Raw genomic sequence first — 27,528 nt, 5'->3', positions numbered from 1 at the left:
ATGGAAATGCCTTTCAACGTTAAAAATCGTAAAACGATCTATTAAGGAAAATTTTCATGGAAAATAAAGTCTTCATTTGGCGGCAGCTGTGGAAAGGACAGATCGCCAAGCAGGCTAATATAATAAAATACTACCTATCTATGTTATGCTGTAAGTTAATCTAAAACCCTATATTAATTAACTCGTTTCAACATTAACTTAATAATTTACGGCAAGTCTGAATTCCAGAAATAGCCTATACGTTTTCTCGATGGCAAAATTCCGAATGGTAATTTCTTGATTATTTGTACGTACCATTTAAACATCACATAATTTGAAATAAAGCCTAGATAAGTAAAGCAACTTTTCGTTTGCTGTAATACAGGTAACCTGGCGTAGGACATACCCGAATCAGCAAAGGTAAAAAAATTTGTGATTTTTCTTGCTATATCAGCAATTGCTTCAAGATACAATAACTTCAAGGTATTATCACTCCTGGCATTAAATCGCCGAAAAAGTTTGATCGAAAAAATATATAGGCCTCTACTTAACGCATAATTAGGTAACCTGGGCATGCCGTCCACTTCACAAGTTAGGATTGTAAAGTTAAAAATAGATCAATTGGCATAACATTCATATACAAATAAATTGAAACAATAAAATGATAGGGTATGAGATACCCTAAGTTACCTTATACTAGCTTGTTAGGTTAATGCGGGATTCATAGCTTAGTTTTTAGGATATAGGCACGTGTCATGCAAATTGTAGGATATTGTCATTTATGAAAGTTAGTTTTCAGAAAAACATTATTGATTCCTGTTTAACCACCCAAAATCTTTAACACTTCAGTTTCAGCATTCATTTTCATCAACTAAAGCTTGGAGTTATCATATGCTACATTTTCAACGCCATTTGGCGTTGAAACGTTGTCTTCTTTTTGTTCAATGCTTCGTCCTCCGCTAGCCAAACGGCATTTCAATATGTCGTAACGTGGGTCCAAAAACCCACCCGTAAAAAGAGCACGAACGAAATAGGATACCGTTAACAGCAGTATGAGTGACACCAACATGGAAAAGGTTTTAAAGGGGAAGTTTAAGCTTGTGGGACTGTTTCCAGGATATGGAATAAAAGGGTCAAAGTTGATCAACGTTTCCCCTCCGCCTATTCGCAAAATTGCCGCCACTACGAAGGCAATGATGGAGCCGTAAGTGTTCGGATCAAAATACATGACGCAAAGAAGCTGAAATGCGTGTAAATAAGATTTAACAAGCGTAAAATCGTGAAACTTTCTATTTAATATGATACAATAATGTTTAACTCCACCTGGGGAAAAAGGATTGTGTAGATGAGATCAGAGCAAAGATACCATAAAGCATAAATAGAATTTATCTTGATGGCAAGCACGGTTGCTATTACTCCCACTATTACCATCGCTACTCTTGATACAATCAGCTGTTCTTTGCTTGAGGCCTGCATTCGAGTTAAAAACAAATCCTTTGAGTAAAAAATAAACATCTTATAAACACATGGAAAGATTGGCTTGCTGCACACCATGCGGTAAAAATGTACCTTTCGACGAATAAGTTTTTTGTACACGTTCCTTGTAAACATGCTGGACGAGGACAATATGCTGGAATCAGCCGATGACATAACGGCCGCTGATACAGCTCCAAGTCCGACAAAAGCTACCGCTGGTGGTGTTAGATGTTGCAAGACGATTGGTAAAATCGCACTCGTCTCATTGTTTGCTGACGGGCTTATTAGACCTTCTTGATAACTTGTATTACTCCAGTCTGTGATCAGAATTTATAATACGGTTTGTGTTGATCTTATTAAGGCTAATTGTTTGTCATACCGGATATAGAAACTTTTCAATTTCGAAGCTTTTTCAATTCTGTTTCAACATAGTTGGGTATAGGTGTAGAAAGATATAATGGTAGCTGTGACTACATTTATCACCTGTTGTGTGCCCTTTTTCAATAATGACCGTTATACCAGTAGTTTATATCGAAAATATGTAATAATAACGTAATAAAAAAACACTCATGTCAGAGAAATATTCCACGAAGTCATAGACGTAACCTACTGGTGGAAGCTGCAATGGCACCGACCAGTATTGATGGAACTGCCATAATAATACAACCAAAGGAAGCAGCAAATGAAAGTAACTGGGCGTGTTTTGCCGAATCCGATGACAAAACTCTTTGAAAGTATACTTGCCACGGAATACCGCCGAAGATCTGTTCAAAATTAAATTCTTGTATTATCCCATACTAAAACTAAACTCTTAGATCTGATGCCTTTGTGTTTAAAAAACAGTTAACAAACACATGCATTAATATAACTCGTTGAAACTATATTCTAAGCCTTCCTATACCAGCAACAGAGCACTGTCAATCCAGCTTCCGGTATAATTGGTATCCCATGTTCCAAGCCATGATGAGTTGCTTTTTGCGCTTTCAACGATGCTACCAACTGCTTCGTTGGTGAAAGCAAATGGAATGCTTATCCACTGAAATTTAACAAAAATAATGTCACTTTAACGGATTGCGTTGGCGGCTTCAACAACGATTTAATAAACAGACTTAAAGTTTTTAGAATATTCTGAAATAAATGTAAATGCTACGTAAAGGGATACACACCAATCCAACGAAGATACATATTAGTTGAACAACGTCCGTATAAGCCACGGAATATAAGCCGCCTATCAGCGTGTATAAGATGGCAATACAGGCAGACACAATGATTGCAATATCGTCACTTAGACCAGATACGACGGTCAGAGATTTGCCTGAAATGAAACGAGTATCTCATTTCTAGGTTGCACCTGTACGATGGTTTAATATAAATTTTATGAATATGTTTCATCTTACACTACAAATACCTACTTTACAACGCACCTAATGAGGCTAAAATGGCGGCTGACCAAAATAACTCTCCGAGCAATGCTGGAAGATATAAAAATACGCCCATAACTCTCCCGAGCTTATTTTGCAAAGGATCCAACATTGTCACATAGCCCTATACGAAAATACACAACAGATGACATTTGAACTGCGTAGATTACCTGAGTAACTTTATTAAGCTCCAAAACGCTTCAACGGGAAAGGTAACAACGATGTATAACATTTTGATAGTCACGATACACACAAAACAGCACGGAGGAATCTAACATGTTATACCTCCGATCGCATTTTTTTCGCAAAAAAAAGACCTCCCAGTAAAAGAGATATTGCGTATCCGAACGGTGCCTGCGTCCAAAGCAAGCCAAAATCTGGGTTGTAAACCACCTCTGCCGTTCCATTTATGTATCCGCCACCTACCCAAGTTGCTGCACGCACATAACACGAATATGCTTATTAGATGAAGAAAAATATCTAATACAGACAGAATTATCTATAATCGATACAGTATATCAGCACTACTGTATATTAAATGTTAAATGAAGAATGAAGGACATAACGTAACCTTAAAATACGGTATAAAATGATATACAGTATACTTTACTTTTGACTTAGATAAAATTTCGCTTCTTCAAGGCATCAACTATATTGTGTGCCGAAACCTTATCCGAACTATGAATTAGAATACGGTAATCGAGCATACAATAATGAGTAAGGCTATGATGTAAGCTTTCAACTGCGCAAATTTCAGCCGTTTATGTACGTTAGGACAAGGTTTGAGTTTTGGTACACTATACAACATGAAAAACAGTTGCAATTCCTATTCATACTATAGGCGCTCACAGCCAGTATAGCTCGCCTATAAGTCGTACTTTGTAATTACAAGACTTTGTGGGAGCAAACTGACACAAAGCTAACATCAACAGCGTCGTATGCGTTCTATGAGCGTTTGGAATTTTAGCTCTTTTACATTCAAATGTGCTATAGTTATAGATTTGTTAGAAAAAGCAAAGCGTTTAGGAAACAACAGCAAACTAATCAAACCTGTCATGGTGAAACATCCAACAAAGACTCCGATGTCCCGACCTGCTACCATAATGCTCTCAACGTCTTCTTTTACTCCTTTTCTTTTCTGATACCATGCTGCTCCAAGGCCGACCGCGAGAATAACAAGATAAAAGACAATGATTGCAATTAATCCCGGAACATTTACTGCCATGTTCAGAAAACTACAGGTTCGTTTGCTTCAAAGTGTTCAAGGCTAGTAAAGCAATTTTGCCTTTAAAATTTGTGAGACACCTGCAGTGCTTTTGTGTTGAAACTGGACCTTATAGCAGTGCTGTAAATGTTGCTTATCCGCTTATGTGTAGCCTATACTCCAAAAGGAAAAATCATAAAAATTTAAACGTTTAACTTGCGCTGTTAAGCACGACGACGTTGAGGAATCTTTTTGTGAGCAGAACTCAGGCAAAAATGTAATAATGAACAACTATAGCAAAAACTTAAGGGCTTTTCAAGTATTTCGAGAGCGCAAGACCTTACAAGTATAGTCTACTTTTCAGTAATTATTTGCGTGGCTTAAAAAATATTCTGGTACAGATTTTGCTATGAATATAGTTTTTCATAAAAGTTTGAATTCACCAGATGTGTTTATATGCTAATGCGTTTTCAACACTTCTCAACAACATAGAAAGTAATAAGATTTATACAACAAGAACAGAAATGCAATACAGTACTACTACCAATATAGGTTTAGCCAATAGGGAAACTTTAAGAAAACTGGTTTATGGTTTGAAATCACATATTAGCATGAAAAACATCTCTTTTTAAATATGACCTTATCTAGTCGCATGCAGCGTTAGATTGAAATATAAGCTAGAAAGATACTCAGGCACCCCAACACCACCATCACACGATTACAACTGTTATAGACGAAGCACCGAGAGGCACAAAACGTTTCTGTTTTGTTAAATGTAACCTGAGGTTTTATAGCTAAGCTGGGAAATATTAACTGTAGCTTTGGGATGTAAAGGTGTGCTTAACGTTTATAAATACGAATAAAGTTAAACTAGACATTTCGATTTTATGCAAGAACCTTTTATTGAAATCAGTGCCAAATAAATTCTTATATCTTGACTTGACCATCTACAAAACATCTAGAAAAATGCCTGGACTCAAAAAAGGTCTTTGTAAAAATATCTGAACGATATTTTAGAAAAACACATTATAGTTTGGCTGAAGAAAACTTTCGCCACTGCAGTGATTTCAAAACTCACTGAAGTGGATCTAACTGCATCACAAAATCTTTCATAAACTTACAAACTAATTCTCGACCGAAGCGTGACTTAATGGTCCAATAATTTTTTGACTAACAGTAAATTATAAGAGAGTAAATAAGTAAAGTAGATAGTAGCTATAGTAGAGAGCAAATATAAATTATAAGGGCGTGTAAAATCGTACATGCAAAAAGCTATTTCGTTGGGCCAAGCTAAGGTTGACCTGAGTGCAAGATTTTATAAATAGATTAACGCTATGTCTTAGATTGAAACTAGTGAGTGACTTAGTGTTTGGTCACAATATAAATCCACAATTTCTACATTACATTATCTGCACCAAAATATCAAGCTTATTTCAAGAAAAAAGATAAGAAGCTGTCGCCTGCTTTTGTTTGCGCCTTCGTGTTTTTTGCTGCTTTCATGAGATTTGCGTGACTGTAGGGCCGTTTTTCAAAAGCACGGTTGAAGTCTTGCACAGCAGCATAAAATCTAAAGTAAAATGAATCTTACTGACATATTAAACTCTTTTTTTAAAAGCTGACCTATATTAGTCAACACTTAGACAGTTGACGAATGTATGTCAAACAGTGTCAGTAGTATCAGTACAAAAGTATGTATAGTCTATGCTAAACGCCCAATAACTCGATATAGCTGAATGCTGTAACCCTAGGCTTATATTCTTTCGCCTTAAGGCAATTGGATGTTACAATGCTTATGATGAAAATGTTTCGATAATAATGGTAATCATGCATATACTGTATATATACAATTATTTCATATAGTTTGTCAAATGTACAGTATAGATATACCAGCAGACCACAATTAAACAAAAAAGGTATACAGTATTCTTCAGTTAATTGTGCTATTCTATATACGTTTTCCTTGTAGAATTTTTCCTGTTCCTTGCAATGCAATTTTTGTGAACAAAAAAATGTTACGCAATTGTTTGCCTAACTTTAAAAATATTTTATAGTAATTCCGTAATACACTGCTAGAAGAGTCGAAAAAACACAAAATTTCAACTTCGCAGACGAAAGGAGGTAAATAAAACATGATGTAACGATAACAGACGCAACGTATCGTAAGGCGTGAAGACTATCATCAGTGTTGCATATATTTTAACGACGTCTTTTGGGCCTTTGTAATTCTTTTCTGCAATTATATCGTTATGTTTGAGTTATCTTGATCACCAATGTTATGCAAAATGGCTTATCTCGTTGAGGTTCAGCTATTTCAACTAAGAAGAATTATAGTTCCATTTCAGCAATACAGAAACTGTAAGTGAAATCGTTGTTTTTGAACTTTCATGAAGAGAAAGAAGTGGATGTATACTGTACCGATTTACGGAAATACAAACGGGAGGAAATGAAGGTAGTTCGAAACCAATTCGTTTGCGCAAGTATGTTCTTATGGTGCAATCATTCGTCTTTCTTTTGAGTGATTTGCTGTTAGTGAACGCTGAGTACATTTTTTACAATACAATTCTACCAGCATTAACCAGTAGAAAGTTTAAGATCTGGGCATATATTTTAACGTTGAAGCTTTTTGTGAATAACTGCAACTCAAAATCTTGACAGACACTCTTTCGTAGTCTTTGGGTTTTCCCCTCTCATGTCTGACAATGATCGATGAAGTAGAGTGCTTTGGCTGACACACCAAACTTTATGTTTTCTACTACGTATTTACATCAATGTTTCTATTCAAGAATAAAATATAAGGAAAATTAATTAAAATATGCAATATACGTCTCTGGGCGCAAACATACAGCCTATATACGTGACTTCAACTCGACAAAAATTATATGTTTATTTATGAAAGATATAACTTTCGTTTAAATGTTGATTTCTATATAGTTGAGCCATTTTATTTAAAAGCAAAGACTATTTTAAGCAAATTTTATTTACACAAAAACGTGAAAACATACAAAAGTGTTCGTTTCAATATTAAATCTAAAACAAGTGATTTTATAGCAATGATTGCAAAGGAGATAAAGTGTTTCATTTTAAAAGCATTTGGTTTTGAATAATCAATTATAAGTTGATGTCAGGCAAGCACTGTCCAGAAGGATGATCAAAAACGTTCAAGCAGGCATCGCCCGGTGGATTTTCCAGTGATTCTATGAAGCTGTCGACGTCATAGTCCCACTCCTTCAAGTAGAAGAAGTGGTAACATCTTCCTCCTTGCGCTAAGACCTGCAAGCAAGCACTGTTAACTTTAAAACTTAAACAAAATGTTTTAGAGAAGTCGTGACTAACAAATATTGTCTTTGCATCTTACTCTGAGTAGGTTCTGGCAATTCTCTCGCAGTCCAATTCCGATTACATAGACGTGAATCCCTTGAGATATGAAGTAGTCTGTGGTTTGCCTAACTGCTTGAATCGGTGTTAAACCGTTGTTGTTGCAATTGGCACACCTAACACAAAAACATCTTTTGTCACCATACTCTAAGTCACAGAAATCAGGTACACTCCGTAAATTTGAAAAATGCACTCACCCATCAGTTATGATGATGATATCTTGTTCAACATCTTGTTGTCCTCGTCTTCCACCATTAGCGTAGCTCAAAGCAACTCGGTGTGCATAAGTTAATGCATCGTTCAGGCACGTTCGGTAGGCTGTGTTGCTGTTATAACTGCAATTTTACAGTACAACTTTTAGCGTTAAGGATTTTTATAAAACTATGATATAAATGAGCTTATTTTAACTACTTTAAATTCAGAGGTGGGAAGTACCGAATTACTGTTCCGCGGTACTTTTTCAGTGCCGATACTGGTACCGTCGGTACCGTACCGAAGTCCCATTTTCAAGAAATATAAGTCAGTCCCGGTACTTTTAAAATGAATACTTCAAGGTTTTGGGGAGTATGTTTAACTTCATTAATAAAACTTAATGCCAATTTTAGCGCTTTTTGTTATAATTTAATCTACAAATGTCTAATAAATTCGCAAAGAGTGAGCTGACATATTTATTTGCATTGAAGTAGCCTAACCTTTATAGCGGGGCAGTAATATCGGCAAAAATTGCACTTGCAACAAGGTCCCCTACACAAAAAAGTACTGGAACCGAGTACCGGCAAAGTACCGAACTACGTTTTTGAAATATTGTAATACCGAATACCAGATCCGTCAGTACATTTTTGGCAAGTACCAATTCCATTACCGACGGTACTTTCAAAGTACCGAATGCCCACCTCTGTTTAAAATATACGTTACTTGAGTTTTAGTTACCAATAATATGACAGTCAATCCGACGTTACACACACACCATAACCTACTTAATATTTTTGATGATGTAATTTGCAAGTGCTCTTCCATCAAGTGTCAGATCAGGGCGGTAGTAGTCATATAATTTTAGATGAAAGTGAACTGTACTGTCAAACGACATGACTGAAACTCGTGTTAGGTCACGATGAACTTTGATCTGGTCGCACAACACTATTCACATCAAAAAAAATAGTCGTTATATTTTGCTGCATATCAAGGTGCTGTTTGAGTACAATATTTCTGTGGCGAGCGATATATGGAAAAAATACCATACGTTTAACAATTGCGGCTGCTATTCTTTTGATCTTCTTAAACCGATCCGCACCCACGCTTGCGCTTTCATCCAGCATTATGAGCAAGTCTCTTTTAGTCTGAGATATCTGCGATGATGACTGAATAGATAAATGATAGAAGTTTAGGCTTTAAATATACTGTAAGTATAACATTATAGTTTGACAGAAAATAGCCTTAGCTCTGCAAGGCTTACAGTATCGCTTTGTTATGGACTCGGTACAAAGTTTTCTATAGGCTACAGACAATTGGAATTATTTAAATAGGAGCTTTAGAACTCAAATGCTATACGGGAAATTTTGGGCATTACCACTTGTCTTTTGCTGCGTCGAGTTCCTGCTCCCGACCCCGGTTTGTTGCAATTCCCAGCTATGACGTTTCCTTGCGGATCCCGCAACTGAAAACAATTTTCCTGCTGGTTTGTATCTGTCTGAAAAGAAAACCCTCTTGCCGCAACAGGGTTCCCTTGTGACGGTTGGCTGTTGGTTCCTCCTCCTGAATTACTTGGTACGTTATTGTTATTTCCTGCAGGATTTGGACCATTGATGGTTGGTAATCTAGGAAAAGTGGGTAGCTGGTTGTTTCCAAATCCGCTGGGTTGAAACTGGTTTCTACCTCCCACTCCGGGATTGTTTGATTGGGTGTTTCCAGATGGCCTGGATGGTTGATTCGGGGGTGGGTTGGGTACAAGTTGGCCGGGAAAAATAAATGGACCGCTGTTAATACCACCAAAATCTGGAAAAACGTTTGGTGCCTGTGGTGACTGATAAGGCGCTGCGGGCTGAATCAAGTTGGAAACGAGTAAGCTGGCCAGGAATTTTCCGGTGTCGCATCTTTCCGTCTCTGAAAACAAAAACTCAATATTTTTGACGTGATATTTCCTATGTTAAACATCGACAAAAACATTAAACTCATAGTTCAAAGGATGTAAACTGTACATATACCGCATCAATCACGTGCTTACGTACCTTGTGGACAACTATCAATGGTCCTTCTCGTTGAGTATTTTCCAATAGAACAAGAACTCCACTTGCGTTGGTTTACCTCACAAGGATCATTTTGCTCGTCAGAAATGAAAGTCGGGGGCAGCCTGGTAGCAATTGTTGGTGATCCAGTGTTTGTCGTGTTTTGTGGTGGAAAGTATGCTATGGAGTATAATTTCCATTATTTTGTTGTGATTGTGATCACGAGGTAAAAAACCTTTGCAAGGAAGAGAAGCTCATAAAACGAAATAAAACCTTATCTTCTATGTGAAAAGAAAACTAAAAAAGAAATTAAGTTAATAAAATCATATTTGCTGTTATTAGAATTCCTCGCCGTAACGTCAAATGAAAACAACATTGAAGTTTTTGCTGTTTCTGGTGTGGTTAGTTCAATCAAGGCTTTTATGAATATGAACTATATAGTCTAGCGCCATGAGTGGAGAAACTTTTCTTAGTCGAAGATCGCATTATTTCAGTCATCTGAGAGTCAGTTATAAGCCGCAACTCTTAACAAAACATTAAAAGATTGTTGTTTTTCGTTGAAAGCAAACGTATGTTTAAAAAAAACGCACAAACCTCTGGATAAAAACACTTTTCCCACCTCCGATCTAGCTGACATTTGGCAATAGATTATTGCGTAATAATATAGAACCGCATTAAAGTTATTTTTATGATTAACCTTTTTGATTAAAGTTAGATTGTAGATATTAGTAACTAGACGAATATTAATTAACAAATGAAAACATACCGGCGAACGATAACAGTTTTTCGTACACAAACACTTTAGATACTGTAAAAAGATAGTTGCTTACCACAGATATCAAGTGTTGCATATGAAGGATGGCGACACAAACGTTCTAATACATTTTGTGAGTTCGCTTGAAGGACACACAAAAATAATATTGCATTTGGCAGGAGGAAAGCTCGCATCATGACTGTCTTCATGAAAATTTGATCAAATGCACAAGGAAATAAATATCTCCTCGAAATCCTACTTTAACTATAATATCTGCGACCCTAAATATACAGTAAAATTTTCTTTTAAAAATATCATTGTAACTGCTCTTTCTTTCCTTAAACATTTGACAAACTAGCCTATTGTTAACAAAGCTATCAGTATAAGCTTTTTTTCTTTTTGCACTTTCCAGAGTGATTTAGAAGAAGATTAATATGAGCTTTTCGAGTTAAGCTTCTTGTTTCTCAATTTATAGTCGAAAACAAAGTACGTCAAATCTCGGTTAATTTTAGAAGAGATGTCTTTCCCCTTTGTTACATGCTACGTGAGTCGTGCAAAAAGTTCCACATCGTGGCGCGAGTTGCGTAAATGAGCCAAATTAAAACTCAACATTGGCGTGATTTTTCTGGTCTTTGTTTTCTTGGCAATGGTGAAAGGTGAAAGGATTAGTGTGACGACAGATCCAATTAAAACTAGAAAAACGATGGGAATTCCCATGAAGTCAAATAGCATCGGAGACTTGTTTACCGCAACTCCCTAATGGAGCTACATCCAACCACAGTTAGATGCAAAACAGGGCATTCTATGAAATTGCAATCTGATCTATTAATTACAATTTAATGAAAATTCAGGCGAAGTTATTGCAAACGAAGTTTTATACATCAATCATTTTTTCATTTTTCTACATTAAAGAATTTATCACTAACATTTAGTCTGTGATGTAACTTGTCGTGTTTATAAACGGAATTTGAACCTTGTAAAGTGTTCACTACTTCTCCAAAAATGATGAAACAACTGATATAATTCTCAATCCGTGAAATCATTTTCCCGAAATATAATCCTAAGCTTGATCGTTCTTGTTCAATCTGTTTACTTCGGTTATTTTTGGTATTGCGCTGTGTAATTATCAAATGTCACGATGTTCGAATCATCCACACATATTACGTTGCTGCAACTAGCACGCCTATGATTTCGGAAATAATCGGCTTGAGGCCAAAAAGCTAATCTTGTCACTTTGAAGCCCTGTGGCGTAATTTCCATTGGATTGCCTATCTTAAGTTGCTTACAAAATCTGAAATCTTATTTTATGTCATAATATTGATTCTGATTTTGTTACACAACGCCTTATGTATGTATGTCAAAAATTTGGTTAAGAAAATCAGATTAACTATTTTTTTTAGGTTGAGGTTTTTGACGATTTTGTAACCTCAAAACTAAGAATTTTATATAATGCTTTCAAACTGTACATTTAATGGCAGAGAAGTTTGGTTTAACACATCTGAATGCAAAAAGGCACAACAAAAAATTAACAACTAAATGAAATTCAACCAACGCAATCAAATTGAAAGCATCACGTGACCACTGCCAGTCATCACAGAAGCAATTAATTTACACAACATAACAACTGAAACAACCATTACACAGCATTTTAGTAAGTGCAACTTCGCTATACATTTTTATGATTTATTCACATTTAGCATATCCCTTGGTTCCATCTATTACGGATCTTTCTTTAACCAGTGAGAGGAGCAAGACACACTCCGTCCGGTCTTTCAAAGACGTTCAAGCAAACGCCTTGTGGAGGGTGCTCCAGCTGATATATGAACTGTTCTACATCATACTCCCATTGCTTCAGGTAGAAAAAGTGGTAACATCTTCCACCCCGTGCTAAAATCTGTAAAAGTCGCGTTAAAAAAAGCGGTAGCCAATGCATGGAATATTTTTTGAAAATTGCATAAGTTATATTTTACAATTGCATTAACTTTCACCACCTAAGACTTAACTCTACACATTCTACTGTTTGTTACAAGCGTCTTATGCTTAAAAGTACAGCGCAAACGCACAACCTTATATATATGTATAGTATATGCCTTTATTAAAACGTGCTTTCAATTCAAAGTAGATACACTTGCGCACATTCAACTTACACGAAGTAATCGTTTACAGCTCCTTTGCAGGTTAATCCCAATGACATAAATATGATAACCCTCTTTTTTTAACTTTCTGGTAAGTCTTCGTAATCCCTGTTTGGCAGTTACACCGCGTGCAAAGCAATTTGCGCATCTGAAAATGAGATGTCTACTGTAAATCCTCCGCGCTGTTACCCTTATTCTTTACTTTAAGAAAACTTTTTGTTAATCAGAGAACAGACAATCCAGCTGTTTAATACAACATAGAATTAAAACAATACGGTTGTTTGCGGTGTTTTAAAAAAGTTTTGGAGCTAGATTGATTCTAAAAATGGCAAGAAAACTTTTGTTTACCCATCAGTGATGATGATAATGTCTTTCTCCACATCTTTTTGTTTAGTTCTTGCACCATGTTGTTTTGTGAATACGATTCCCCGAGCGAATTCTAAAGCGTTGTTTAAACAGGTGCCGCCAGCCGAACCGTACTGATACCTGTTTGAAAGATTTCCAATGGACATACAACGTTGCTATGATACAACATATTGAAAAATTTATGAAACAAATACACACTGTATTTGGTCAGTAATGTGTTTTGCCAGAGCTTCTCCATTGTAACCCAAATCTTGCCGATAGTAGTCCCAGAGTCGTACGTGGAAGTAAATGCTTTGATCAAAGGACATCACCGCGACCCGGGTGCGAAAGGGATTCACTTTAATTTGGTCGCATAAAACTGTAAGAAACATAAGATATGTTTAAAAGATTTCAAGTACCGGAATAAACAATAACGCAGCACTTACGTCGCACAATTGCTGCAGCAATCCGTTTCACTTTTTCGAACCGATAATACCCAACGCTGCCACTTTCGTCTAGAATAAGAAGCAGATCTCGCTTTGTTTGTATAACCTGTGGCGCCTGAGACGAAAATAAATGTAAATTGAAATGTAAAGCTTTACATTAAACAAAGCAACCAGTTATGATTGTACAGCGACCTATATAAAATATTTTGCTTCATACTTTACCTGACGTTTTCTGCGCGTGTTTCCCCCGTCTTCGTCGTCATCATCATCGTCGTCGTCGTTGCAATTCCCTGCTATAACATCGCCATCTTCATCTTTAATTTCGAAACATTTTTCGTCGTCGTTGTCGCCGCCACCAACCGGTAATATCCTTGCACCAACGCCCCCTCCGCTCACTTTTATGGTCGTTCCACCTGCAGCGGGGGGCTGCGAAAAACTAGAGATGAAGAAATCAGCGCTGACTGTCGCAGGATCGCACTTTTCGCTTTCTACAAAAAACAGTTATTAAACTTTTTTTATATCATTCACATATTAATTATTTGTTTATTTAATTGTTATTATTGATACCAAAAAGAAATATTTGTTTTGTGCTAAATAAGCTTAAGTAATATAAGTATATAATCTATATATATAAGAATATAATCTATATAAGTTTATAAAAATAAAGTTAGTTTTTTAGGCATACAATGGTAAAAAAGTAATTCATGTCCTATATAGCGTAACAGCAGACACTTAACCTGATTCAATGCTGCAGGTTATTTAACAAGGCAAGACTCACTTAGTGTGCATTTGTCTGTGGTAGACCTCATAAGCGTTACAGGATCGCAAAATGTCCAAACTCTGTCTTTTCCATTACACTTAGGTCTGATGCTGCTTGTGGTGGTGGTAGTGGTCGTGGTAGTGGTGGGGGTAGTGGTCGTGGTCGTGGTAGTGGTAGTGGTGGTGGGGGTGGTTGGGGTAGTTTCGACTGCAGATTTGAAAACATAATATTTTAAAAAATTGTTTTTCTTGCAAAAAAAGTACAGCAAAGCAATCAAATCAAAACTATACAACATAGTGTTTTAAGCAAAATTAAATACTTACGACACGTTATGCCGGCAAACCGGGAGAAAATGTTGTCGCATTGGCATGACGTTAGGGTTGCACAGCCAATAATCAAGACACAGAATAGTTTAATACAACAAGCAAAAATGTTCATTTTTCACTAAATTGCTATGGCAGGAAACTTCTCTTCTAAAACAAGCCATTTGATTTCAGAACTATCTTGTTTGGAAATATTGGTATCGATAGTATATCTAATGTCACTTTTTATATAAAATACCCTTTTTTCATCTGCACTACAACTGTAGTAGAGCTTTTGTCTCAGAAAAAATACTAAAACCGATACCAAAAAGAACGTTTCCACTTACATGGGACATCCATCAAAACATAATATTTAGGATTTCTGATTATATCTATTCAATTGGTTTGATTTAATCAATAATATCAATCAATTTTTGAGTCCTGGTCTCGATATAACTATCAGAACTTGTCAGCTAATCTTTCAACAGTTTTCTTTTTATACAGCAAATAGCGTATGTCGTGATCAGTTTACAGCAAGTCTATTAAATATACTGCGCAAGAAGGGGACTTTCCAGTTTTTAATTTGTAGGTGGCGCAGTGTTTCGTCTATGTAGTCTATATGAGTTTAGCATGGTTACCATTCCTTTGCTTGTTTTCTGACGAAGTGGACTGCTTACGGCAAAACCTCAGTCGAGTATGGATGATTATGAAGTCTATTTTAATTCCAGCACTTCACGTCGTAGCCTACAGGTTTAAAAATTCCTGCCTTATGGCAAATGTCACAGTATAAAATATATGTCAATTATAGTTCTGGTTTGTTAATCACAAGAAATGTCTTGGCTTGTAATGTTGTAACGCCGAGGGGTATAAGCCGAACATTTTATAAAAACTCATTGCAGCAGTCCGAATTTCCTTATGCTTTACTGCAATGTTGTATTTACCAAAAAGAGGTTAAAGATAATTAAAAATATTAATGTGTTAGTCTTAAAAGTATTATTGAGGTATTAAAAAGATAATAATTAATTTTTCAATCTCTCGTATTAAGTTCGGATGAAGCAAAAAATATGTACTTGGGTCCTTACGTCTATTTTCGACTTTCGACATAGAAATTATCCATATTCCGTAATTAAAATTACTTAAAGTTTTGGCAAATTCATGGGCTTTAGTCAGCGTTATATTGTTCAACTATAACCCAAACTCTCAAACGCATCCAAAACTTTGAAATGATTGCCAATTTCTTAACCTGCTACCACTTGTACGGTGGAATTATTACTGTAGATCGTTTACGTTTATTGCCTAAGTAATCGTATAGTTTTAACGCAGGACACGAAAAAAGCAATGTATTTGTTTTGTTTTGTTTATGCTAAACCGTATACAATTCAACGCTTGTCCTCGGTTCGTAAAATAGAGATCCTTTACACACGCAGCTATAATAGGAAAGAATTTACAAAAGAGCGATAAAACGACAAAAACTAAATAACTTTACAAGATTGGAGGAAGACACTGTCCAGTAGGAAATTCGAATTCATTCAGACAGATGTTCAAGGGCGGGTTTTCCAGTGCTTTGGTAAATTCGTTCACGTCGTAGCCCCAACGATCCAAGTAAAAAAAGTGAAAGCATCTTCCTCCTTGGGCCATTACCTATAGATTTTAAATGAATGTGCATAAAGTCAAACACTTGAAATTATCAAAAAAGAAAAGTGAACTGTATATATGGTCACAGCTTCATTTTATCTTTTATAATTTCTATTCGATGAAGTTATGTCATAGTTTACTGTTTATCAACAAAGTCTATGAAATTATCAAGAAACCTTTTGCAATTTTTACCGAAAGTATGTTTTTACAACTCTTTTTTAAGCCAACGCCAATGACGTAAACATGAATTCCCCTTGATATAAAAGAATTTGTCGTTTTTCGAATTGCTTGCAGTTGGCTCGTTCCTCGCTTGGTCTCACAATTTGCACAGCTGAATATTTAAAAGAGAAAATTGTTTTTAATTATTATGATTTTGCTTTACAGATTAGATTTTGATCCAAGAAAGTATCTAAAAAGTTCCCCAGGTTATAATTGGTTAGCGAGTAAAATATTTTAAGTTTTAGCAATGATCCTCTATTGTGGGAGACTTAAGACACAAAAAAAATATTCAAACCGTATGAACGAAATTAAGTTGCCTGCGAACGGCAATTCTTGTTATTTCAGTAACACACTATCTAAGAAAGCAGTAATTTACCCATCTGTGATGAGGATAACGTCTTGTTCGACGTCAATCTGACCCCTTCTGCCGCCACGTCGATTGCTCAATGCTGTATCGCGCGCATATTTTAGAGCTTGATCCATGCATGTGCTCCCTTGCGAGAAAGCGTTGTACCTGAGTTAAAAACAGTTGTAAAAAGGCAAGATTGTAATTTAAAAATATAAACAATAACCTTTAACTAACTCTATCTAAATGGATAAACACCGAAATTCCAAGAATTTAAATCAAAATTTATACCTGATGTTTCGTATGTATGTAGCAAGACTGCGGGCGTTTGACCGAAAATTCCTTTTTCTTCGGTCATTATCAATAAGATCGACGTGACGGTGGATTTTGCGATCAAATGACATCACAGAAACACGACTTAGATCTGGACGAACACTGAGGCGGCCGCAAAGAACTAAAGAACGAGAATTTTCACGATAGCTGCTTCATAAACGTAATTGATGAGCTATTTTTAACTCACGGCGAACAATAGCCGCTGCTATTCTTTTCACTTTCTCGAATCTTTTCTTTCCAACGCTTCCACTTTCATCCATCATAATAAGAACGTCACGTTTAGTTTGAACAATCTGCTGACCGACCTTTACAAGCAAACGATAAACTTCAGTACGAAGTAGGTTATACGAGCCAGAAAAGACACCTTAAGCTTAAGCATGAATTCATGATTATTTCACTTATGATAAAAAACATGTCTTTACTTTACGTCTTTACTTTTAAACATCAAAACTCAACAATATGTATAAAAGTTTACCTGTCGCTTTTTCCGGCCATTTCCCTGGCCGGAACTCTCTTTGTTGCAGCTACCTGTAATAATGTTGTCATTTGAATCCTTAACGACATAACATTGATTCTCGTGTGATCCCGATGATGACGAAGAGGCGGAGCTGGGAAAACGTGATGAAACTAGGGTCCTTCCACTAACACTTCCAGTTTGGATCTGACCGGTTGCCAGGCTACCTGCAGCCTGGGATGGATCAGGTTGCACGAAGTTTTCAGCAAATAATTTTCCCAAGACTTTTCCTGTATTAGAAACCGGTGATGGCGACGGGGAAGAAGTGGTAGTGGTAATGGTTGTGGTTGTGGTTGTGGTTGTGGTTGTCGTTGTTGTGGTAGCTTTTCTTGTTGGCCTTGGTCTGTTGTCTATAATCATTCATAACGGTTTGAGCATTGTTATGTGTATAAGCTACTGTCTCTATATCCGTTATCTTGTTTCATTTTATTACAATTTTAGGTTTTATTAATACCATTTTTATTTTTTATTTTTTATTTAAATTTTCAAGAGTAAAAACATTGTTACTTACTGCTACAAAAGAATCTTCGAATGAAGTCTGGATACCGGTTACGGTCACAAAGACCTATACTCTGCGTGTGCGCTTGCAATGCACAACAAGCCAAAATTACATTTAAAATAAGAAAACGCATAATTTTCTTAATTTATACCTATAATCATTTACTGATTTACAGATATATATTTTTTGTTGTTGGTCATCATTTAAATTAATAAGAATAAAACCTTAATTGTAATTTTCTTTCATTGATTTTCTGCAACTAAAATTACACTGCAACAAACAAAACAAACAATTTTGTTAATGTTTAGCTAAACTTATTCCAAAAATCATTTTGCCTGACACAAAAATAAAGCAATTGCTTGATGAAAGCGCAAGTAAATTTTAAATTTTAAAATAAAACTATACAAAATGTCAATCTGTTTCGTGTTTGTAAATTATTATGCTTTCGTTCCGACCCTTACATTTCTACACGTAACAAGTAAAGGCCAAAAGCTAACATGTAGAAATGGCCAAGTTTGTAAAATACCATGTTATTTATAGCATCTCCGTTGCACTTTTTTACCGCTCATGGGCATACTTTTTGCCTAAATTTTGCGCCTATGTTTACCTCTAAGTTCTAGTTTCAATAAACACTCGAGTGAGCAAATGTCAGATAAGCGATAACATAGCCCTGGTGTCGTTTATATACAATAATGCCTTCAAGTCATAGACATGATCAGCCTCGGTCTTTTCTTCTCTCAATTCTTGGAAGAAATACACTGGTTTTCTTCAAATAAGACAGTGATTGGCTAATTGGTGTTTGCCACGAAAAGCATTTACAAACGTGGGCAGATATATTTACTGTACAACGCTACTGTGCATAAACAGTATTTTCAAATAGCTTGGGAACAATAAAAAATATGTAATGTTTACAATAATTAAAAGCTATTAATATATCATTGTTTCTATTATGCGTTTTTCTTTGTCTCTGCTTCAAACAAACAGACCATTCATATATGAACATATATGTTTAAATTACCTGCAGCCAATACGGTCCATTAATTTTAAATGGGTCTAACTCTATAATTGCTGAATACCTTCAACCTATAATTGATTTTTTCATGCGGTTAATTTGTGACTATAATAAATCTTACTTTCAGTTCGTTCGTCTTTAAGCTGTTTTTAATTAATCAAAAAATAAAAAATAAAACTAAAAAACATTTCTGGAACTTATTTTTATCCGCATGACGCATTTACGAAGTAGTAAGATCCAACGTAAAATCGCATGAAACATGCTTGCAAAAGGGTTTGTTTTCAAGATACACAAAATACAACAAAGAAACGCACTTGCCAAAATTAAATTAGCAGTAAAATAATTTGTAAGATATAGTACGCTTGACGTATAGAATTGCATGAGTATACTTGCAAATGTTTTTGTTTTTATAAATTTAAGATATGGAAATTTAAAACAAAAAAGTTCATAATTTTATGAAATAATGTTTATGTGCAAATTGCTTTATAAGCAACCGTTTTTGGCAATTATAGACACGAGTTGGTCTAACACGATTACATGCATAATTTTTATAAATAGTAATGTTTGCCTTGTTTGAAGTTAATTTCAATTATTGCTTTGATCTATTTCAAGAACAGCTTAAAACAGCAATGTATGAAATATCATTTGTAAAGTCAAACTAATCATTCTGCTGGATGTTAATATTGTGCTCCGATGCTCAACGCACATAATTGCTTATAACTTTTCACGATGCATTTTCGGGTGATTTGCATATGGCTTATTTAAGTAATGCTATATTTACATTATTGTTGAATTACATTTACAATTATATTTATAGTTTCATAAGCGTTACAAATTGTCCTTTAGGTTGAGTTTGTGATTGTAAACCCCTCTAAGCCGGGCGCAGCACCTAAAAACATTTGTTGTTAGTTGTGAGCAGAAAAACATTTATTATTTTTTATTGGAGGTTTTTTTGGAAATGCGAAGCATCTTAGTTATTAGAAAAACTTTTTAGAAAACTTTGAAGACCGATTTATAGTCGAATGAAGCAACGGTTTACACAATACGATATTGATCAACGGCTAAAAAAGCCCAGACATTAAATTGAAATAAAAATTATTCTTTATCACAGATTTGCATTCTCTATATGAAGATTAGTATATACACGTGATTGGTTGCTTACTTTGTAAATGACATTCATCTACTCTATATTGTCCTTTGAATAAATCCTGACTGCTTCGAGGTTGTATGCAAAAATCGAAGCCTTTTAATTGAATGCATCTTCTTTGTTGATAGTCGTTGATGCTGTTAGAAGTTGTTGGTGATAGAAAAGGGTGTGTTGCTGCATTTACCACGATACATACATGATTTGCGTGTTAGCTGCACACTCTGCAATAATACAGAGTGCTCTAAAACGTTTCCTGAAACATTACTGCTATACTGCCATTTCTTTTTCTTTGTTCGTTGCATAGCTTCAAACAAACCGATAACGTATATACCAAAAACAAAAGTTATAATATGTAGCAATCAACTTAAAGACTGAAGTTTTATTTTTTAATCTAACTGTTACTTTTTACAACTTTAACATTGAAGTATTCAAATTCAATTTTTGAAAGCTAAAACAACTTTATAAACTTTTACTTATGTTTACTTCATGGTACCTACATCTCAAAAACTGAGCAAGCCAAAGAGGGCATTGTAAGTGAGTAAACCCACCTTACATTACATAAAATAAGAAAACTTAAAGGGTGGTATGCAGAAAGTTAGACCATGGATGAGGTCACTCGCGTTGCAGAAACTCGGATCAAACTAAACTTGAAAATGACGTAATCTGATTCAAGATATTGATCCAAAATGTACAATCTCATATATTGTCTGAAAAAAACAAAGTACGTTTTGTGTACGGTTTGGTCATTTTATTAGGTTAACTATTTGAATTGCAAAGGTAGCACGTGACAACAACTATCTATTATAACAAATCCGTGAAAATCTATTTTTAAAACCTTCAATAGCCGTTGATTTAAATCTTCAGCTAAACGTATCGTCCATAAAAAAACAGCAAATTTTGTATTTTTGAATCCCTAATAACCATTTAGCCGATACTGACAGCAATAATTTGAAAAAAAACTTTGCATTTACTTTGCATTTAAAATAAAGGCATAAGCCAATATTTTGTGATCAGTCATTTAACATTTGAAGATGTCATTAGACGGCTAGCAAAAAGATGTCCGCAATATTCTGGAGTAATTCTTTTAACCCAAACTTTGTTTGTTTGTTATGTTGCTAGAAAGAATATACGATAAATGGTACTTCGTGCAAACAATGAAACATCCACATGGTGTCATGATCTGAGAGTGACAACTGTCTTTGAATAGAAGAGTAGTTTGTATATTTTCTGCTATCTGAAATAGACAAGAGTAGCCTACTCAAGAATATATGGATCTTCCACAATAATAGAAAACCTGGAGCTTCACATGACTGTCAATAAATGTAATATCTTTATGCGCGATAATGCGGCGTGCCGTTCTTGACTTCATACTTAAAGCCAAAAACAAAATCAAAATTTTGAACTTGCCTGGCAACAAGCCTGACTTATGGAAAAACTTATGGATAATGCTAAAGAATCGAGCCTTCGAAACCAAGCAACAAGCAAACAAAAACAATAGCAAACAAAACAATGAACGAAGTTGGAGTGAAAAAAAAGTTTATAGAGAGCATAAAGCTATAAACGTATAAATGTTCGAGACCACTTACAAAGTATTGACTTAGGCGGTTATGCCTACATTATGAGTACAAAATAAGTAACTTTTGTTTTAAATGACTGTCTTGAGTCAGGATGTCAGTTTTGTCGGTATGCTTTTAAACTGCTTCTTTACTAGTGACTTAAAAGAATCGAAAATTAAATTTTTGCTTATTCTTCATGGTTGGTTCTACTATTTTGGCCCCGACTATAAGCTAAAGTAAAGCAATATGTAGGCAATCAAGCGAATTGAATTAGCAATTTATTTGAAACAACGAATAAAAGCTCAGATCTTGACAAAATTGAAAGCAACTTTTCTGCAAGAAACTGGTCAAGAAAACATTCTGTTTGTTCATACATATTTACCGAAACCTTTTACCATGAATCAACCTGCATGCTCTATAGAGCGGATGTAGGATAAAATACCAAACCATAACGGAAAACGGTAATAACTATAGGCAAAATATGATGTGTAAAGAAAAAGTTTTCAAAGCTGAGAAATTAGTACACTAAAGAATTGAAATAAAGCACAAGAGTCAGCCAGAGTATTTTTTTCGCTAATTTCATTTTCCAAGAGGGGCCAAACATTGGCCGTCTGGTCTCTCGAAAACGTTCAAGCAGACATCCTGAGGAGGGTTCTCAAGCTGATACAAAAATTCACTGACGTCGTATTGCCAATCGTCCAAGTAGAAGAAATGGAAGCATCTTCCTCCCTGAGCTAAAATCTAAGCCAAAAACATTTTCGTTTAAATATTGCATTTCCTTGAAAAATGCAAAGACGAAGACATTATAGCATAACGTACTGTAGCACTATAAGCACTAAGATTTGTGTTAAAAAGCTATTGCACTTTAATTTAAATGGCTATATATGTACTGTAAATATCACAGCATGCACTTACCCGTAGTATGTCCTTGCAATTATTTTTTAAGTTGACTCCTATAACATATGTATGGACTCCTTGCTGGCGCAAAAATCTTGCTGTCTGTCGTATGTCTTCTTTAGGGTTATGGCCGACACAGTTGGCGCACCTGAGAGCAGCAAATAATATTGTATGTTAGATAAAACATACCTCGCTAGTGTTATGGCATAATAGCAAGACGAGATATAATTTACCCATCAGTGATGAGAATGATGTCTTGCTCCACATCCCTTTGTCCTCTTCTGCCTCCGTATCTATTCGACAGAGCTACATTCCAAGCATACCGGAGTGCATTATTAAGGCATGTACTTCCAGCAGAATGATGCTTGTATCTGCAAACCAATCAAGCCTCATTAATGACAACTTTTGTCCAATGCATTTGCAATCAGCTAATTTTCATTTTTTTACTTTTTCATGAAAGTTCGATTTTTTACTTACCTAATGTTTTTGATAATATGTTTGGCGAGAAAGTTTGCGTCGTAGTCCAGACGATAGTTATCCCTCAAACGAACATGCAACTCAATTTGTCGATCAAAAGAAAGTATCGACACTCGAGTGTAACTTCGATGGACTCGAATTTGATCACAAAGCACTGTACAGAGATCAGAGGTTTTAAAAACCGAGTTAAAACTTAAAAGTCTTTGTTATTATCAATTATATCCTTTTTTCTGTATTGTAACTAATGTTGACAATTTCTACGTGGTTAAGAGTGTTTGTAATCGATCAAAAAATTTTCACAAAATAAACAAGTCTCACATTTCACGATGGCTGCTGCCATCCTCTTCAGCAATTCAAATCGTTCAGGTCCAACACTTCCACTTTCATCCAGCATTATGAGAAGATCACGTTTTGTTTGTTTGGGAGTCTGGGTCTGAAAAATTTATGCGTTCGAGATTAATAAATAAAGTTAACACCAACATCGAAATTTTGATATTATTACAATCATTATTTGAAATGAACGTATCAATTACAAATTCACTTAGATTTTAATCATAATGGTTTTCCATACTTTTCAATCTAAATTCAATCAAACACGTCACTTACCGAACGCTTTCTGCGGTCGCCGGTGGAGCTGCCTGAGCTACATTTGCCACCAATCACTTGTCCGTTTTCACCTCTCAGTTCAGTACACGTCTCTTCTTCTTCTTCTTCGTTGCCTAAATTAAGATTTCTTGCTCCAATTGCCCCCACTTCAAACGAGGCAGCCACCGTCTGAGATCCTCCAGTTGTTGGCGAAGGAGGTTGGACGATGCTGTCGATGAGAAGCGATGCTAGAAGAGCTCCATCTTTACATACCCTTTCTTCTGCAGGAGAATCAATGTCATAAAATTTCAAATCATTGTTTAAAACCTTACTTATTAAGGCCGCTGCCTTATAAATTAAGTAGTATAAGTTAAACATTAAAAAAAATTTACATTTTATAAATACTTTAAAGACCGATATATAATCAACTTAAGAAATCTGAACAGACATCGCATTTATATTGCATACAAAATTATCAATAGGCCTATATGTCTGTAAAAAGAATTCGGATTCTTTTCAATGTACATACTGTATATTCATCTATACAATTAGCGTATGTGCTTAATGGCTTACTTTCTGGGCGACATTTATCTACTGTCTTTTGCATAAATGGGCTTTTTGAGGTATCGCAAGGACCCCACTTTCGTTCTTTGCACGTTGGTTTTTGTGGAGGTTCGGTTCTTGGAGGTTGAGTTCGTGGAGGTTGAGTTCGTGGAGGTTGAGTTCGCGGAGGTTGAGTTCGTGGAGGTTGAGTTCGTGGAGGTTGAGTTCGTGGAGGTTGAGTGTGCGGAGGTTTATTTGTTGCCTCTGGCCGCTTACTTAATCCTACAAAGTAAAGTGTGTAAACTTCATGAAAATAGCTTGAACGCTTTTTAACGATGCAGCCCAAGAGAAGATTTACACAAAATTTCTAACAACCGCGTTCTTCAAATTAAGCTAGGCTACTTTAGTAGCCCACACTAAACAACAGATTAATCGAAAACCTAAATTATCACAAAATGTAATGAAAATATTTAACCATATACTTATAGACATCTATAAGTTTAAGTAATTTATTGACAAAAATTATATCTTATTTAGGTACAATACGCAACGGCAAAATCTTATTTTTTGCAAAGTTTGCTTACTACAATCGGGGTCGAACCGACCAAAGAGGCCGCTGCAGCCTTGTGAGTAGACCTGCACCGCACAGGACAAAATAAAAACACATAAAATATAATTCCTCATCTTGCCTGAAACATGTACAGTATTTAACGTATAAAAATGACTACATACACCATAACAACGCTATACAATAATATTCAACACATTCTATACTGTATTGACAGATTCATGATAAACGTTTTTTCTGTCTATGAGTGCTGCATTGTCAGTGCATTTATATGACACATCTACAATCGTTGCTGGACCCGTTATTTATACACACTGTAAGTCTAGATGAAAAAAAATACTTGAATAATTACAACAGTCGAAACGTGACCAATTAACGTCATGAAGAAGTAAAAATAGATTTAAAATTTTCCCACAACATCGGTCACTTTCAAGCATTCCGAAGCCTGCTTACTTTGCGCAAACTACCTTCATTAATGTAGGAAAGTAGATTAAAGCTGATGGTTTAAGTTGAAAAGAACACACGCTTGAGGCGGTGACTCTGCGTGTTGATACCTAAAAATATATTTTGGAATGCATTGAACTTTAATTAAAGATGCTAAAAAGAGACATTAAAAGCAGAGTCTCTCCATACCAGGAACGGATAATGACGAAACGGGTTTGCCGTTGATCAAATAAGACATTTGATGAGAGAACTCACGTTTTTGAAATTGCTCCGAGCGGGTACTTTCAGCGCATTCGCTGAGTGCAAAACCTAGACCAATGAAACCGCTTTGATCCGATGTTTTTCAAACTCTGCTTTACGCTAATCAAAGGCAATCATTCACTTAAGTTTAACTATGACAAGGTCGTACCACGGTTATTGGTGATCACCTGCTTTGTAATTACTCAAATCATGAAAATTCATTGAATGATGCATTGATGTATTTATCGTGAAATCAAAGGCCTAAACTTGTTTTTAAACGATGAAGTGACACAGACTGCTGATGGGCACGTATAGCTAATTACTGGCGTCATCATCTATAATTAATTTGAAATATCTATCATGCCAATACAAAGCCTCCGCGGTTCTCACGTTCTAAACCAATTTGAAATTGTGCACGTTTACCACAACATTTATCATCATAAAGTGACTTTTTCGAAATCTGCTTAGTCATTTTTGGAAACTACGCGCAAATACGGATTTTTTTTAATAAAAATCTTTGCGCAAATTTTACAATTAGAGCAATTTGTGACATTTTGACATTTTACAAACGGATGTGTTGATTGTGCATTTGCTGAATTTGCAGTTGTGCTAAAGCGATCGAATGTACGAAAATACAAATTTCGTGCTTGTAGGATCTTCTTGTGATATAATGGATGTATTTTACCAGAAAACTTCATAATAGTTATTCTCTGAAAATTAAAAACTGGACATGACAAAATTTAATAACGCAACAGATGACAAAAGCCATTTTGGCCTACCATAACTATACATGTTATACAATCTTCATTTATTTTGCGAAATGGAACACGCTATATACAAAAGAGCCATGCGGCCTTCATACAGTTACGACAACAAGCCATCAATTTATACAAAAGCATAGTACAGTGCGAGACAGTTAGTGCCGATTTTGATATACCACAATAAATACGCCCAATCCAAATCCAATGCAGTAGCCCATATGATAAACCTAAAGCCCGTAGCCTATATGCCTATAAAGTAAAATTAAAACTTTTTCATTTCTATGTGGCAGCAGGATCTCTTTCTACGGAGTTCATTATTCCGATACTCTTATACTATCCGACACAAATTATCATGGAAAGGATGGAAAGCATTTCTTCCATTGTATTTTGATGCAATGTGTATCCTTTTAATTCCAAAACTTTTCTTTAAAACTGCTTCAATGAATTTAACAACATTAAATTAACTCCCAAATAATCCGAAGTCATGATCATAAAGTGAAGGTCTAAGCATGATATAAAGCGCACATCAGGGTAAACATGATGCAACTTTATATGTGTATACGCCTGGCCTAATGACGTTTGTAGGTCTACTTATTTGTCTGCTATTGTGCACAGCTGTGAGAAAGTGATCGGTCAATTTCAACATAATGGGTAGTTTTCAGTGTCCGGCAACAAAGTCAGTTTTTATGACCTCAATTTTAATAGTTGATTATCTTTGTATCCTTACTATTAAAAATCAAGCACTATTCGGTAGGCTATATGGCCTATAAGATTGCACAATGAAAAGAGCTAAGTTTTTTGATTTTGACTTTTCATTTAACAGTAGGCTACACCTCAGAAACCTGTTAATCTTTAAATTTAACACGGTTTTTCACTTTAAGGTATCTTTAAATTATATTTAGAGGATTTTAAGCAATGACATTTGAAGACAGTCTGAGTTGTTTTCTGTGACAATGGAACAAGTGCCAACATGAATCGCACTGTTGATTAATTATAATTATCGTCAGCAGAGTTGAACAGGTGTCAGCGGAGTGCTACTTGGCAAGATTCACTAAAAGTAAGGTTCTGCTTATGCAGTATTTTTGGCCTTTTTCTTTGAGTCTTCCCGCTGAATTCACTGATGAGAACATGACGGTATACTTCAATAAAATGGAAATTTCATCTGGCAAAATGTTAGTGGAAATTTAATTTACTCTTTTTAACATGCGCAAGGCCTATAGGCCTACTGCGTCTGTTTGCAATGTAAATTAATAAAAGAAGTTTAGTAAGTGTTGATTCCCTGGAAGGAAAAGCTTGGAATTACCCTATAATTTGAAATTTCGAAGAAAATACT

At 35.4% G+C, this 27,528-nt stretch overlaps 5 protein-coding genes across 6 annotated transcripts; all 5 read right to left on the bottom strand.

Moving 5' to 3' along the window:
* Positions 1 to 61: 61 nt before the first annotated feature.
* LOC143444255 (high-affinity choline transporter 1-like) lies at positions 62 to 4,590 on the bottom strand. The gene is made up of 9 exons (XM_076943431.1): positions 3,927 to 4,590; positions 3,162 to 3,310; positions 2,880 to 3,000; positions 2,622 to 2,770; positions 2,357 to 2,491; positions 2,066 to 2,219; positions 1,549 to 1,772; positions 1,303 to 1,449; positions 62 to 1,219 (listed from the first exon to the last, which is right to left on the bottom strand). The coding sequence occupies exons 1-9, from the start codon at positions 4,099 to 4,101 to the stop codon at positions 851 to 853; spliced, it is 1,623 nt and encodes a 540-aa protein (XP_076799546.1). The 5' UTR covers positions 4,102 to 4,590; the 3' UTR covers positions 62 to 850.
* Positions 4,591 to 7,038: 2,448 nt separating this feature from the next.
* On the bottom strand, positions 7,039 to 10,754 carry LOC143469352 (uncharacterized). 2 transcript variants are annotated; one of them, XM_076967030.1, is made up of 8 exons: positions 10,508 to 10,754; positions 9,681 to 9,857; positions 9,023 to 9,555; positions 8,696 to 8,801; positions 8,433 to 8,592; positions 7,653 to 7,790; positions 7,436 to 7,571; positions 7,039 to 7,350 (listed from the first exon to the last, which is right to left on the bottom strand). In XM_076967030.1, the coding sequence occupies exons 1-8, from the start codon at positions 10,638 to 10,640 to the stop codon at positions 7,189 to 7,191; spliced, it is 1,545 nt and encodes a 514-aa protein (XP_076823145.1). In that variant the 5' UTR covers positions 10,641 to 10,754; the 3' UTR covers positions 7,039 to 7,188. The 2 variants fall into 2 exon arrangements, with proteins under 2 accessions (XP_076823145.1, XP_076823136.1); XM_076967021.1 differs by having other exon boundaries at positions 8,696 to 8,813; positions 10,508 to 10,750.
* A 1,127-nt stretch (positions 10,755 to 11,881) lies between these two features.
* LOC143460908 (uncharacterized) lies at positions 11,882 to 14,886 on the bottom strand. The gene is made up of 8 exons (XM_076958592.1): positions 14,441 to 14,886; positions 14,136 to 14,324; positions 13,580 to 13,845; positions 13,358 to 13,472; positions 13,131 to 13,290; positions 12,915 to 13,052; positions 12,579 to 12,714; positions 11,882 to 12,325 (listed from the first exon to the last, which is right to left on the bottom strand). The coding sequence occupies exons 1-8, from the start codon at positions 14,553 to 14,555 to the stop codon at positions 12,164 to 12,166; spliced, it is 1,281 nt and encodes a 426-aa protein (XP_076814707.1). The 5' UTR covers positions 14,556 to 14,886; the 3' UTR covers positions 11,882 to 12,163.
* Positions 14,887 to 15,744: 858 nt separating this feature from the next.
* Positions 15,745 to 18,246, bottom strand: LOC143460917 (uncharacterized). The gene is made up of 7 exons (XM_076958606.1): positions 17,978 to 18,246; positions 17,428 to 17,816; positions 17,140 to 17,257; positions 16,911 to 17,073; positions 16,650 to 16,787; positions 16,247 to 16,385; positions 15,745 to 16,060 (listed from the first exon to the last, which is right to left on the bottom strand). Exons 1-7 carry the CDS (start codon positions 18,096 to 18,098, stop codon positions 15,902 to 15,904), a joined length of 1,227 nt encoding a protein of 408 aa, XP_076814721.1. The 5' UTR covers positions 18,099 to 18,246; the 3' UTR covers positions 15,745 to 15,901.
* Positions 18,247 to 21,945: 3,699 nt separating this feature from the next.
* On the bottom strand, positions 21,946 to 24,956 carry LOC143461787 (uncharacterized). The gene is made up of 8 exons (XM_076959668.1): positions 24,767 to 24,956; positions 24,213 to 24,464; positions 23,661 to 23,920; positions 23,373 to 23,487; positions 23,055 to 23,208; positions 22,811 to 22,948; positions 22,596 to 22,725; positions 21,946 to 22,421 (listed from the first exon to the last, which is right to left on the bottom strand). Exons 1-8 carry the CDS (start codon positions 24,864 to 24,866, stop codon positions 22,260 to 22,262), a joined length of 1,311 nt encoding a protein of 436 aa, XP_076815783.1. The 5' UTR covers positions 24,867 to 24,956; the 3' UTR covers positions 21,946 to 22,259.
* Between the last annotated feature and the right edge of the window lie 2,572 nt (positions 24,957 to 27,528).

The sequence above is a fragment of the Clavelina lepadiformis genome, chromosome 1 (genome assembly GCF_947623445.1).
Source record: "Clavelina lepadiformis chromosome 1, kaClaLepa1.1, whole genome shotgun sequence".
Taxonomy (NCBI): Eukaryota; Metazoa; Chordata; class Ascidiacea; order Aplousobranchia; family Clavelinidae; genus Clavelina; species Clavelina lepadiformis.
Note: the sequence above shows the minus strand (reverse complement) of the source record. Positions and strands in the feature narration are given on the sequence as shown.

Bases quoted from the DNA above. Each gene is read 5' to 3' on its own strand.
- LOC143444255 (XM_076943431.1), bottom strand. From the start codon at position 4,101: ATGGCAGTAAATGTTCCGGGATTAATTGCAATCATTGTCTTTTATCTT. The intron at 1,773-2,065 runs GTAGGTTACGTC...TTCTGATCACAG, and splicing joins TGCCATTGCAGCTTCCACCA to ACTGGAGTAATACAAGTTAT. The intron at 1,220-1,302 runs GTGGAGTTAAAC...CACGCATTTCAG, and splicing joins ACACAATCCTTTTTCCCCAG to CTTCTTTGCGTCATGTATTT.
- LOC143469352 (XM_076967021.1), bottom strand. From the start codon at position 10,640: ATGAAGACAGTCATGATGCGAGCTTTCCTCCTGCCAAATGCAATATTA. The intron at 9,556-9,680 runs GTACGTAAGCAC...TTTTGTTTTCAG, and splicing joins CATTGATAGTTGTCCACAAG to AGACGGAAAGATGCGACACC. The intron at 7,572-7,652 runs GTGAGTGCATTT...TTTTTGTGTTAG, and splicing joins ATCATCATCATAACTGATGG to GTGTGCCAATTGCAACAACA.
- LOC143460908 (XM_076958592.1), bottom strand. From the start codon at position 14,555: ATGAACATTTTTGCTTGTTGTATTAAACTATTCTGTGTCTTGATTATT. The intron at 13,291-13,357 runs GTAAGTGCTGCG...TGTTTCTTACAG, and splicing joins TGCTGCAGCAATTGTGCGAC to TTTTATGCGACCAAATTAAA. The intron at 12,715-12,914 runs GTAAACAAAAGT...TCTCATTTTCAG, and splicing joins ATTATCATCATCACTGATGG to ATGCGCAAATTGCTTTGCAC.
- LOC143460917 (XM_076958606.1), bottom strand. From the start codon at position 18,098: ATGCGTTTTCTTATTTTAAATGTAATTTTGGCTTGTTGTGCATTGCAA. The intron at 17,258-17,427 runs GTAAACTTTTAT...TTGCTTGTAAAG, and splicing joins ATGGCCGGAAAAAGCGACAG to GTCGGTCAGCAGATTGTTCA. The intron at 16,788-16,910 runs GTATAAATTTTG...TTTTTAACTCAG, and splicing joins ACATACATACGAAACATCAG to GTACAACGCTTTCTCGCAAG.
- LOC143461787 (XM_076959668.1), bottom strand. From the start codon at position 24,866: ATGAGGAATTATATTTTATGTGTTTTTATTTTGTCCTGTGCGGTGCAG. The intron at 24,465-24,766 runs GTAAGCAAACTT...TTTACTTTGTAG, and splicing joins TCGGTTCGACCCCGATTGTA to GATTAAGTAAGCGGCCAGAG. The intron at 23,921-24,212 runs GTAAGCCATTAA...ATTCTCCTGCAG, and splicing joins AGATAAATGTCGCCCAGAAA to AAGAAAGGGTATGTAAAGAT.